This window comes from Varanus komodoensis, unplaced genomic scaffold (genome assembly GCF_004798865.1).
Source record: "Varanus komodoensis strain SLA01 unplaced genomic scaffold, ASM479886v1 scaffold14_1, whole genome shotgun sequence".
Lineage (NCBI taxonomy): Eukaryota > Metazoa > Chordata > Lepidosauria > Squamata > Varanidae > Varanus > Varanus komodoensis.
Window position 1 is genome coordinate 26,538,119 of NW_025335438.1, and position 14,046 is coordinate 26,552,164.

General features: G+C 39.7%; 1 protein-coding gene across 2 annotated transcripts in view; it reads right to left on the minus strand.

Annotated features, from left to right (window-relative positions):
• Window positions 1-5,742: 5,742 nt before the first annotated feature.
• The window catches only part of COLEC12 (collectin subfamily member 12), a 94,056-nt gene continuing 85,752 nt past the window's right edge, over window positions 5,743-14,046 (minus strand). For both annotated transcript variants that reach the window (XM_044424152.1, XM_044424150.1), the window contains exons 7-10: window positions 12,095-12,231; window positions 11,049-11,158; window positions 7,386-7,531; window positions 5,743-6,120 (exon numbers count right to left, since the gene is read on the minus strand). In XM_044424152.1, the coding sequence (XP_044280087.1) occupies window positions 6,101-6,120; window positions 7,386-7,531; window positions 11,049-11,158; window positions 12,095-12,231 (413 nt within the window). In that variant the 3' untranslated portion in view covers window positions 5,743-6,100. The remainder of the gene's footprint in view (window positions 6,121-7,385; window positions 7,532-11,048; window positions 11,159-12,094; window positions 12,232-14,046) is intronic.

The window sequence follows — 14,046 nt, forward strand, 5'->3', positions numbered from 1 at the left end:
GGACCAACTGCCAATTATTGTATGGCTGCAGAAAATGCATCATACAAGCCTTTATTGCTCTTACCAACAAATAAAAAACAGTATTGAGCATTTTCAGAGTGCTGTGCCTACCGAATTGAAGGAACCATGAAAAAAGAGACCTGAAGAAGCTGTTTTTTTGCCACTGGCAAAAGCCAGTTTTATTTGGGGTCTAGCTTGTTTTCATTCCAGAGGTTGCACAGAGGGCAAACTGCCTGTGTGCTCTGCCTGGCTCTCAGTAGGGCATCCAGAGAAGAATGCAATTCATAGTCCTCCTGTTTACTTTGGCTGATAACTGGCTCAGCTAAAATATACTAAGGGCAATGGCCACTCCCATCTTGTGCTCCAGCCATGGGGCTCCCATGAATGATCAGTCAACTTCTTGTGGGGCACAAGGCAGGAGTGGTCATGCAGGCAGGATCAAGTGGTCAGCTGGACCAGCTGGCTTCACAAGTGAGCATGTGGCCAGCCAACTGAGCAGGAAAGCTGGCCAAGCAGAAGGGAGGGCATGGCAGCTGTGTCTGGGGTGGCAAGATGCACTGGGCCAGGCCTGGCGTGCTCCCTCTGAGCTTAACTACAATCCTTACAATAGTTGGGGAAGGAGAGGAGAAAAGGAATGTTCCCAGCACCAGTTCCGTGTTGTAATGCAGTATTTGGGGTGTCTTAATCTTGCATGTGCTATTAAGAGCCATTTGCCTTACAAACGACTTGCTCCTGCTGGAGGGGAAGATTGCTAGAACTGGTTTGTGATATGGGTTTGCATGAATTTGGGACTCTTATAGGTATTTTAGCTGGACTTCCAGATTTAACATTGTCTGACTGGATGAAGCATGGATAAGATAGAGGCTGAACTGGAGAAGAAAATCTCAGCTGCTGCCAAAGGTAATAGCCTAAACTGTAATTTCAGGTATTGTCTTTTTTATTGCAGTCCATAACAGTTCAACCCATCCACTTCAGCTTATTGGTCTAATACACCCTTTCCAGGATGCGATGTTCTGACCTTTCTAACTTGCCAGGCTACCGCATGGCTGCTGCCAGATCAGGCTTCTGTTGTTTCCTTTTGTGCCCTGCCTCTTTCATGGAATAGCCCAGGGATCTGACTGACATTATCTCGCATTCGTATTTCTTCTGCCACTGAACATTTTCTCACTGTATCTTCTTTTTTCCTTCCAGAAAAGGAAACCACAAAGGAAGAATGGCTGTCTGATGCCCTTTGATTGCTAGTGCTAGGAACCTTCCATTGAGAAGCACCCCATGTCACAAAAGGTTTGCTACAGAGGGACTGGAAGGCAGGTGTGCATCACTAAAAATGTAGGTAAGAACATCAAACCTTAGTGTATCAGGCTAAGGTTCCAGGGTCTTATTCTAACAGTGGCCAACCAGATGGTTTTGGGACATGCACAAGCTGAGCACAAAGGCAAAGAATAAAGAATCAGTAGGCTCCCTCTCAGCCCAAAAATTGGTGATCAATACAACAATCAAACTCATAAGTCCTTTTTCTACTCTTGGTTTTCCTCCAGCATTTTTCCAGCAACAAGATTCTGAAAGCTTTTTGACTTTTGCTGTTCTTAGACCATTGGAGGCAGGGCTGGTACTTGAAATTGAAAAGATCAAAAGCTCAGTCCCTAGGATTCAAAAATGCACAAATTTGTACATGCTACTTTATATAAGCAAATCTATGTGCATGATTGGAAATAATTACTATATTGTAAATTTCATAAAAGGCAAGCATCCTCCAATCAAATATGCCTAAGAGGATACCAAATCCCCTAATTTCTGTATGGAAATTCAAACACTTACTAGCAAACTGAGGATAGATGAGGGAGAATGTGTTTTATTGACTATATGCTATGCTCTTGGGATGCAGACTTGAACAATTACTAGGCATAACCCCCATTTAGTGGGATTTATTTCTAAATAGATTTTCACTTGTTCTCACCAATAAGCACAGCTGCACCTGACAGATTACTTAGGACTGGAGAACATGGCTTTGCTGCTCCTAGACCAGCTTAGGAGTAGAGGGATATGCTTCCAAAGGTGGCACTTCATTGTATTTCAAATCCTTTTTTAAGTTCCTGTGATTCTAGAACACATTTTTATATAATTATTGGGTTCTAATTTCTTGCAATCCTAAATTCTACACAAAATGTTGTAATGCTAAGTTTCTAGAAACCTCCTCATCATCATAGGACTCCTAAAGTATAAAAATGCACAACTGGATACCTTTGTTAGGACCAACCATTTCAACTAAAGGCCCTCTTTATTGGGGGTTTTATTTTTCATGGAACACCGCATTTATTTCTTTTTGGTGGCTTTTTAAATTACAAAGGTTATCAATTCCTAGATTTCTTTCTAGATCCCAACACTTAAGCTGTCTTCTGGACGGATACAGGAAGTTGCAGCTTTGAGCACATTTACTGAGGATTAAGCCTCCAATCCTGTACACACTTACAAGGACTCTAACTATACATTCCCATTGTCCCTTGGTGTTTGTTCTGTTGCATGCGTCCAGGCTGAGATCCTACAAGGCAAAAGTGCTCACAGGTGTTTGGATTCAAATAGTAATGGTTGAAGCAAATTTCCTGGTCTTTGTCAACAGAAACTTACCTGTATGCGAAAATATCTGCTTCCTCTCTTTGTATGGAATGCGAGTAGAGTATTAGAGAAATACAGTTCAGATAAGACACAGTATTTGCATAGGTAGAGGCAAAGGTAGAGAAGACCTAGCATTATTCATGTAAGTAGAGTTGGTGGCCGGGAGACATAGCAGCAATAATGCTCGTATGTGGCATGCTTGCCTTGTTGCCTTGCTTAGCTGTGAAGGGTCCTCTGCCCATGCAAGATCACCACCAGCACTGGATTGGAATTTGGTGTTGGGAATCTGTGTCTGGAGTTCCAAGGAAAGCAGAGAAGTGTTAGCAATGAGCTTAAGTTCCCATGTATGTTCTTGGGCTAGATTGTACAAAATGCATGCTTTGTACACGAAGCTCCCTTTGCCCCTGTTTCTAGTCACCTAAGTTCTTTGTGCTATTGTGTTCTTCTGACTGCCATCCATTTGACTGAATGCTGCTGGGCGATACTGTAACCTATGCTGTATTGTGGCTATCTGAACATTGTGGTCATTAAACAGGAATGGCTATACTTTACTCTCCCCCTCTCCTAAAGTCAATGGAGCAACTCTCTCTTGTTCTCGCTCTCTTTTGCTGGATCTGGGGCTTCTGTAAAGTTCTGCTTCACTGGGGGCATGGCTGTGGTCTGGATAAGCCAGTTCAGTCAGTCTTTTTATATGAAATAGGACAGGGTGCCATCATGTTCTTAGCCTCAGTCAGTGAAATGTCTTGAGCTGGCCTTGATCAGGAGAATGGACTTGGACGAAAAGAAGTGGGGGAGCATACTCAGTGTTCTTCTTTTGAAAGAAGTTTAATCCAGGTCAAAACATGCTAGTCCAGCCTAGGGATCCTGCTCATGCACGCAGGAGCTTCAGTGCATAGGCAAGGACTTGTCCATTCAGTTCAGGCTTGGAAAATTCCATAGTTCTATCTCTGCCTGACCAGAGCTGCTAATTCCACTAAAGTAAGTTATGAATGCCTATATATGTGGACGCTCAGTGTATATCCCTTGGAGTGCTTGCGGAGCTCCCACTTCAGATTTCTGGAACCACTCTTCTGCCTGAATGCATTTAGGAGGATAGCACCACCACCAACAGGTTCCACCTTGATCAACATCTGTTTAATATACACCTCGATATACACCCCCTCCATCTTCATCTGTCTGAATGAAGAGTCCAGTTTAGGTCTTCAACAGAGACCAAAGATTGGAGATGGAGACTTCTGCTACTGCTCCCAAGCATGCTCACTACATGCATGGAGTAGCAGTAGTACCATAACATCTGAAAGGGGCTTAGGTGTAAGGCAGCAAGTTGAATAAAATGTTCCCAGGGGAATAACCCTTCACAAGGAGAAAACAGTTTGGAGACAGATAACCCAAAACAGCTTTTTTCCAGTTGGGCATCCTCCACGTGTCATCAGCCTGAACCAGAACTGTAGTCCAATACCAGGTTGGAGAAGCCATATCTGCATAGTTCAACCTTTTCATTTTCAAAACAACTGATCATACACTATAATACTAGTCAAGGAAGTTGGAGATGGAAAAGAAGAAAGAAATTTTAGCACAGAGCAAATGAGAGGAACTAGTGATAATAATTATGAGTAAAAGGATTTTTGAAACATCCCAGTTGCTTTGTTATTTCTAAATTTGTCATAGTTGTCGCAGGTGTTTGCTTCTGTACACTCATCATTTGAGTTATTCTGTTCCAGAATAAATTCCAAAATGAACCTGCAACAAAACCGATCACAGACATTTTCTGCTAAACCTAACTACTCATAAACAGTCATCCAGTAAACTCTGCACATACATTTAACATAATTTCCATGTACATCAAAATGTGTGATCTGCCTTTTATTTTGAGCATGATTTTAAGCACAATCCATTACTGAACACTGTGCTGGTGCAGAAAGTCTTAGTGACAGGATTAGTGCCAGCTGTGGGACACAAGATGTCACATTACACAGATGTAACTTTTCTTCATATCATTTCTTAAAAACCTCAAAGCAGTTTTGGACTGGCTGACAAGAAGCTAGGCAGCAGTTGTGGGAAGGAGGTGCTGATTTGAGTCCTGACAATCACGTTCTCTTTCAGAGAGGAGGTGAACTGTTTGGAGCAGCAGGGACGGGGCACAAATGGACAAGGAAGAGTGAAACATCCAGTCCGCAGTGCCACTGCTGATTGGTTCCTCCAAACACTTCCAGCATAAAACAGGAACAAAATGATATTGATGACAAATTTCACACTGATATGTGCAGTATCTATTTTGGTTGTGGAGCTCAATTTGTTTTCGTTTTTTTCAATACAACCCCCAGCACTTACAGGTTTGTGAAATAAATACAAGCCAGCCAGATAGGAAGGATATAACAGGAACACAAGAATCTGCCTTATACCAGGTCAGAGCATTTGTTTATCTATTCCAGTACTGCCCGTGTTAGCTGGTAGCAATTCTTCAGGGTCCTAAGCAGAGGGCTTTCCCAGGGTTGCACCTATAACCCAGGCATGCAGGTCAAGTGCTCTGCCACTAGGTTTCGGTCCCTTCCCTCAAGCACAACTCCTCTTCCCTGAAGGCAGGTAGCACCAGCTGTTCATGAGACAGAGCTCCTAGACTCCCATCCCCACAAGGGTATCTCTGCATACACTGGAATCATCCCATTGCAGTCAATAGGGCCACTTCAGAAAAATGGGTTTTGAGGACTATCATGCAGATCATAATATGCTCTGTACCCTTGCAAGAAATACTGCATATACCTCCTAAAATCAGCTTCAAAAATGATTAAACTAGGGCTATTTATCTGGGAAATATATATTGATATATATTAAACCAAAATATGCTTTATAGCTAATGAGGTTTATACCTGACAGTCATTTCTAGTGAATGATAAATAGTATCACTGCTATTCTTTGGTTTCTGTGTACTATATTTATATAAAGGCAATTAGAAAGATCAGTGTAATAGGCAAATGTTTTGTACAAAAATACAAAAATTTAAAAGCTTTAAAAAGTATATTCTATATTACTGATCAGGGTTGGACTATATATATTCATATATACTTTTTAATATATATAAATGTATATTTATATAATTTGCCAATATTTGGAACTTTAGCAAGTGGCTGTTATGTTTACACAGTAGCTTTGTATTATTTACTTTATTCCTCTAGTGAAAAGGTCATCATTTGTGGTAAGCTTGACACAGTTCATTTTTTAACAGAACAAATTTTCAATATCTGTATGCTTTATGACTAAGAAGAATCTATTGGCGGTTCAGTCCAATTGCATTTCCAATGAACCCTTCTGTGCAACAGGTTGTAAAGCCCCTGAAAAATTAGACAATGCGGAGAACAAGTTGTGCTGATGAAGTTTGTTCATCAAAGTTCTTAGTGTTTCCTCTCTTAGTTATGTGATGATTCATTCCCAGAAGATATTCCATTGTAAAGGAAATCTCAGTCTCTCGTGTCTCTTAGTTCATAGCCTATTACAATCCTGGAGCCTGAGCTGAAGCAGAAATGGAAAAACACCACATTAAAGCGCTATAGAAGTAAAACCTGTTTTTAAAACTATGAACAGAACCAGACATCATCTTGGTTAGCATTGCTTTTCAAACCCATGTCTGCTAAATATAGGGATGGTGGACATTTGTAGCAAAAATCAGTGGGAGGCAAGGTTTGTGGGGCCAGATAAACCCTCTTGTGTCCACCTGTCGTCATGCTTCTCTGACCACCCATCCTCTTCCTGTCCTTTTGGGATTTAGTGTGAGTGTTGAAGCACAGGTGAGAAAAGAAAAATGAAAAACTGCCTTGGAGGATTTGCAGGGGAGAATTCATGGGGGGGCAATAAGGTGAAACATTCTCTTCATGCCCAATAATTCTTTCCTGCAAATAGTGACTCCTACCACAGCATGTTCGAAGGAACTGAATAAGGGTTCTGGCATGAGGAGAAAGGCTAGACCCAATTGCCCTACAGATGATTTTAGAACATGAGCATGAGGACTTGAGATCCAGTCATGAGTTTCCATATAACATCACATGGTTATTTGTATAAACATGACTGAATAGGTAGTGCCTTAATCTGTGTGTGGTGCTGACATGAGGGATGAATCACCTCTGTGGTGGCAAAGAAGTAGAACATAGTTGCTCATGCTAGTTAGGTATTAGAAAGGAGTTATATGTTTTAGTATGGATACAGTGTAGAAACCTCAATAATTCTGAAAATGATTCAAAACTCAGTTGTGCTTGTATGGTTAACTGGAAAGATAACTCTATTTGCAGTAGCATGCAATTTAGTTCCCAGATGTTTTGAATTACAACTTCTATATTTCCAGACCATTGACCATGCTAGATGGAGCTTATGAGAGTTTGTAGTCTAAAACATCTGGAGGGCACTAGATTGCCTATCCCTGATCTCTTGTATGATTTTGCTTCCTCATGGTGTAAGCATGCATTTAAACACAAACTGTCCCAAAATATATGAAGCCTATAACCCATATCCAGCTATAGAACACAAGAGTGGCTACACAGTCACTGGACACTTGCCAGTACCTTGGAAGCTCAATAGCCTGAGCAACAGAAATGAACTAGGAAGCATTGATCTGTTGACAGCTGCTAATGTGGATTGAATTGCAATCCACTTCCAAGTGCTTCTAATTGTCTGTCCATACCCACAGGGGACTGCATTCCCTCCTGTGCCAGCTGTGTAAACTTGGTTTGGGACTTAACCTTTGTAGCAAACGAGCAACTGCTTCACTAAAGGCTCTAACATACCTTTGTCCATCTCTTGTTCACAAATAAAACTGTTAACATCTTCACAGTGAAAATCATTCCAGAGCCCAGCATGGATTAACCCAGCGCAATCTTCTCCTGGTCCATGGCCATGCTTCCAGTTATCAGGCTGCCCAGCACTCCAGTTTCTTTCAATGAAACAGAAAATGGATAATTCCTCAATGCAAATAATGCATGATCATGTGATACTGCGACAGAGGAGACTGTAAAAGTTTAGAAACAAAACAAAGCAAAACAAAACACCAAGCACTCTGTTTTGGACAGAAAACACACTCCTTAACAAACAATGCATGACTCTTCCTGGAAATGGAAAACAGCTGGGCTTCAGGGCAGGGAATCAGTTCAACAAGCTTCCAAGTCTGAATGCCTAAAATTAGACTTATGAGCTGTATTCTGATTCAGGATTGCACGTGAATATGTGGGGAAGGCATGCTCAGTTCTTGGAAATGCATTTGGGCACTTTCTCTGTAGTTGCAGATTAGCTATGGAGAATCCCTGTTGAATTTACGTATGCATCTCTAAATCAAAGCAAAAGCAATTGTTTCTTGTTATTGAACAAAGAAAAAAGGGCTGAACAGAGAATAATAAAATATGTGCCCAAGGCACATTTATATGTTAACCATCCAAGGACTATTTTGTAGGATCAGTTTTGTATGCATGCTTCTTCAGTCCTTTGGAAGGAAAGATATACATCTCTAGTAGTTTATATGATTGGAAATGAAAAGTCAAATTCCTAAAATTTGTTAAACACCTTAAGGCTGAAATCCTATGCCCACTGTCCTGGAAGTAAGACCCACTGAATTCAATGGGACTTACTTTTGAGTAAACAAAAAATATTGTACTGCTAGCCTTTACAGACCATGTTGCTACTGGACATGGAATCCACTGGTGCAGAACATACTTTACAAACATTTGAATGAGGAATTCAAAATTGTTTGACTATTTTAATTTAATAAGTGAAATCAGGACTTCAAAGGCTCATCCTTACTGCAGAAAGACATTGCCAAACACAAACTTTGTGGTTGCTGGCTGAAATGGTACCATAACACCTGAAGATAAATACCACAACACAGCTAAAGAACATATTTGCCCAGCTCACTGAGTCCACATGACCCTGAAAGAAGGCCCAGAGCTTTCAAAAAATTAAGAATTACATTCAGCTTTGGTAACTGATGATTTTGAGATCACATAGGAAAACATGATATTAATTAATTAATATATTTATTAATGATATAATAAAAAGTCATAGCTTTCTTCTAGGTTTAAAGCAGGTAGCAAGAAAATGCAGTTAAGAATCTACTAAGGCACATGCAGAGTTCAGAAGAAGATAGGGCAGAATATGAAGAAATAGAATGGTTTCCTATAGGCAAAGACTTCAAACAAAGGTGTAGTTTATTTCTCTGTCTGTCTGTTCAGTCTGTACACAGAGCATATCATGAGAAAAGCTGAATTAGGATCAGAGGAAGGAGGAGTAAAAATTTGTGGAAGTTACATCAATAAATTAAGATATCCAGATGATAACATATTACTGGCAGAAAGCAGCAATCTATCAAAATTACACTTTATGAAAATGAAAGAAGAAAGTGCAAAAGTAGGGCTGCAGCTTAACATTAAGAAAACAAAAATCATGACTACAGAAGAATTACAAAACTTTCCTGTCAACAACAAAAAAACTGAAATTGCGAAAGATTTTGCATCCCTTGGTTCAATCATCACTCAAATGAGGACTGCAGCCAAGAAATTAGATGACAACTCAGGCTTTAAAGGGCATCAATGAAAGAACTAGAAAAATCATCAAGAGTAAGGATGTTTCATTGGAGACCAAGTTGAAGGTCAGCCATGCTATTGTATTTCCCATCATTATGTATGGGTGTGGAACCTGGGCCATGAAGGAAGCTGACAGGAAAAAAGTCCTGATGCATTTGAAACACAGTGCTAGATGAGAGCTTGGCAAATTCCCTGGACTGACAGAAAGAGAAACAAGTGAGTCCTAGATCAAATCAAGCCAGAACTTTCCCTGGAAGCAAAAAAGATGTAACTAAAGTTGTCATACTTCAGGCACATTGTGAGAAGGCAAGACTCACTGGAGAAGATGATAGGGGAAGTCAAAGGCAGAAGAAGAAAAGGAGCACCAGATATGGGATGGATCAATCCCACCAGGGAAGCCACAGCCTTGAGTTTACAAGAGCTGAGCAGAGCTCTCAAGGACAGGGCATTCTGGAGGATGTTGAATCTTAGGGGTTGCCATACGTTGGAAATGTCTTGACAGCACAGAACGACAACAAAGGCATGCACATGTGTCTTTATTTCTCTTTTTCACACAAATACAAGTTACGTTCTGACATTGTTTACTCTCCCTTATACCTGTATACTAGCGCAGATTCTCAGAACTGTGAGGCTTTAAAATGGAGATTGACCTTTTGCCTGTACTATTGTTACTTAGGCTGACTCTTAAAACAAATAAGGGCAATTAAGTTTGCTTTTGCAAAAGGATCAAGCACAGTAAATTTATTAAATCCATTAAAATATTTATATCTTGCCTTTCTATCGGCAAACTGCACAACAAGTGTAGCTCATTGTCTTGGCAGGAATAAGTCACAAGTAGAATAATAATGTCTAATATATAAGAGTATGGATTGAAGAGTAGAAAGGAATTCAGGAGGTGTTTAAAAACCCAGAAATGATGACAGTTTCGAGATATTATCATTACTGACCCCCACATGACACTGTAGTAAGGGGTCTTCAGAGAATGAGCACTAGCTATTTTTTAAAAAAAATCTGTTACCTCATATCGCAACATATTTGTTTTAGGAAGATGGTTTCAGTTAAATACTTCAGGATGAGCCACAATTAACTAATCTAGAAAAATGACATCTTCTTAACATAAGCTTCTGTGCAAAATAGCAGACAAATTGTATGGCTGAAGGGGGCAGGCATACTTCCAGCAGAAATGATAGATTTTAGTGTTTCTGATCTAGGGTTGGCCTTAAGTGGGACAATGTACAACAGCCCAGTGACTTTCATATATTTCGGACCTCAACTTCCACCATTCCCAACAAGCATGGAGTTGTAGTCCAACACATCAAGTTGGAGAAGGCTAGTTACATCTTAAAGCCAGTTCAAAGGAACTTGACTTAGTTTCCATGAAAGGGGAGAAAGAACATTGGTTTTCTAACAGTGACTTATAGCTGATACATATGGGAAGGGCTGTAACTTCCCAAAGTTATGGTATCTGTTATCTGTCAACAAATGTGAGCTTTCTCCTTAAGGTCACTTATTATCTATTTTTTCTTAATTTGTAATACAAGTAAAAGGAAACCAAAGACCTGTCATTTCTCCATCCCCAAATTGCAGTAATATTTTGTAATAAGATGCTTGTTGAATTGTGTGGTTCTATACTTCCATTACTCAGTATTTAGTTGTTGTTGTTGTTTTTTTTTTTGGCACGGAAATGAAGCCTTGTGAATACAAAGGAAAAGGGAGTTTAAGTATAAAAAAGCCAAAGGCAAAAGCATTTCCTGATAAAGCATCACTCCTTCATGAAGGTTCCCATCTGAAATATTGTGTCTATATTCTGAGTAATAAAACCATCAATAGTAAGCACAGTAGCAGAAGACAGATAATTAGGAACCTCCCCACACTTACATATATTCTGGTAAGGTTCCATCCAGCCATCTCCATTCATCTTCCTTTACTGAGTCTGTCAGGCCAATCCAGAAGCTGCCTTTGGCAATAACCTGCTTTTTTAGCCATTGCTGTGGACAGAAGGGAGTACCAGTTGTATTACTCCATATCTTGAAATATACAAAGGCTCTGGATGTATGTGACCAACTCTCTTGGCTTTCTTTTAAAGAAAAGCACAGGCTAGGGATGGCTGAGCTTCCCTCAGTTCAAATCAGATTGGCTTAGAAATAAGTAAATCACTTTCTTCCCAAACTAGATCATAGTTCAGTTTCTTTCCATGAAAAACCAAAAGTAGACTTAGTTTGCCCATATCCCTGTTGGCCTCCAATTCCAGCCTCCTTGTCTTCAGTCATTCCACAGACCACTGAATTGCTGTTTCAAATGCTCTGGGGGAAGCAGGTGGGGTGAAAATGCAGTCTCTTCCTCTCCAGTGCCAAAAAGATGCCAGGCCAGGTAGCCTAGGTAAAATGTGGTTTTCCCAAAACTACAGAGGTTACTTGCAGCACGGCATGCTGTGTTGCCATTAAAAGGAAAAAGAGGTCAGTATAGAAAAGTGTAAAAGTCAAACACTGGAGGTTGGCAAGCAGGAAGGGAATGCTTCTCCAGATCAGATTAAAATCTGAGCCCAAAAAAGAATTCAGGGATTATAATACTTATCTCACATTTACATTGTAATACTTATCTCAATATTTTAGCTTAAATATCTTCCTACCTATAATTCAGCCTTAGCAGAGTATCTCAACATTTTAGAATGGGGCTATAACTATGCAATAATCAGGAAACCACCAAATGGGGTGGTGGGGAGGGAGTGTGGCCGTCGGGAGAATCCCAGAAAGCTGGATTGGGACACCTGTGTGGGGAAGTCCTTACTGACTTTGGAAATGAACTATGGAGAAACTGAAGCTACTCAGTTGTTCTTCAACTGCTGTCAGCCAGTGTTTTGATATTTATGTTGCAGAGAAAAATCTACAAGAAAATGAGTCTGAATGCCTGATGTGCTTTTGTACCTGTTCCTCTTTACTATTGATGAACACTAAATGTGATGATTTCTCTTCACAGAAAAGCCTTGCATCCTCAAAAATGGCCCTTTCCGATGAAAAATAGTAACAATTGTTTGTAAAATTCTTCCAGTAAACAGGACAACCTGAAACATAAAGCTTTTGTTAAACAAATACTGACATTTTTAAAGTCTAACAAATGTTTTATAGAAAATGTTTCATGCATTATAGTCCATTTCAATTGTTTCATGCAGTATAGTCCATGTATTACAGTCCATGTACCAGTGAGCTAATGAAAAAATGGCCTCCACAAATGGCCTCTGAGTAGGCAAGATGGGGGTATTATTGCTCAGTAGAAAGGTTTGGGGATTGGCAGTCAACGTGTCCTGGAAAAGGTTGCACTCCCCATGAAGAATCCATACCCTGATAATGCTCCTTGATCCTACATTGCTCCTGGATCTTTAGATCATGGCTGTAGCAAGAGGTTTGCTTGCATAATTACACTTGGTGCACCATCTGAGACACTTCTTGAATCAATCTGTCTTGGCAACATATATCCATCTCTTGACTGCATCATCTTTAAACTAATACAAATGCTCTTTGTGGGATACCCCTGGAAAAGCTTTAATTGGTGCATCATATGGCATCTAGGTTGGTAAGATGCACATGGTATCAGAACCACATTGCAAAAACTTGTACTGATTGTCAATCATTGTCCAGATGCAATTCAAGGCATTGGTTTTGATATTTAAAGCTCTAAAGGCTTACACCTGATTATTTAAGGGATTTTCTGCCTTGCTATGACTCTGCTTAAGTACTAAGATCTGTATGAGAGACCATTTTAAGAGTGCCATTGCCTGCAGAGGCCCTTTGCCAAGTATGTATGAGAGAACTTTCACCCATATAGAAAGTGCTATACAAACTACAGAATGTGCTATAGGGCTATAATTGGCCCTCTCTTGGCTATTAGAAACAGGGCAAAGATGCATAATTTCAATCACTCCTTTTAAGACATGTAGGGTTTTTTTTTTTACTTTTCTCATTTTTACTACTTTAAAGTTTTATTGTTTTAAATAGCTGTCTTGTTTTAAACCTTGCTAAATTTTTAGCAAAGCATTATTAATAAATAATAAATAGATATGTGTACTGTTTCTTGTACAAGGGTAATCAACTATTTGGGAGCTTAACAAGTTAAAAAACTCTATCTTTAGAATGTAAAAGCAATTAAATTACTATTATTCATAGAACTGCAGCAATTTCTTTCTAACAATTTATCCTTCATATTGAATTCCAGACTAATACAGCAACATCAGCAACAATAACAATAGCAACAATATAAAGTAGAACCAGATCAACTATAAGTCTGCCAGTGGAATCTCAAAAAACCATCAAGTCTTTAAAATGTCATAATTATTCCTTCTAATGTCAACCATTTGTTCAATTTGGTGGTGAGTTTGGCAGCCAAATGCCCATTTTCCTTTCCCAGTTCCTGGCATTCTATCTCCCCAGCCCTGAACCTTGGCCAGCATGACAAGGTTGCTGGTGGAGCCCTGAACAGATCCTCCACTCTCTTCCTCATATATGTGGAGATTTCAGACCCCCTTTACATTCTATTACTAGTATGTAAAGTTGCTTTCTCACACTTCTCACTCCATATTAGAATGGTCAATAAGTTTCTGGAATCTGGGTGCTTTGGGGGACAATTTCAAGGTGTTCTCTCTCTCTCTCTCTCTCTCTCTCTCTCTCTCTCTCTCTCCCTCTAAAACATTTCTGTGCCACCCCCATTGCAACAAAGCCTCGGGGCGGCTCACAACATCCATAAAAGAACCATAAAAATACAATCAATAATTTAAAAACTGGTACCATCTCGGCTATATATTAAAATCTATAAATACAATAATAATAAATTAACAGTTAAAATAACTTTTAAATAAAAAGGTCTTTGCCTGGCGCCAAAAAGC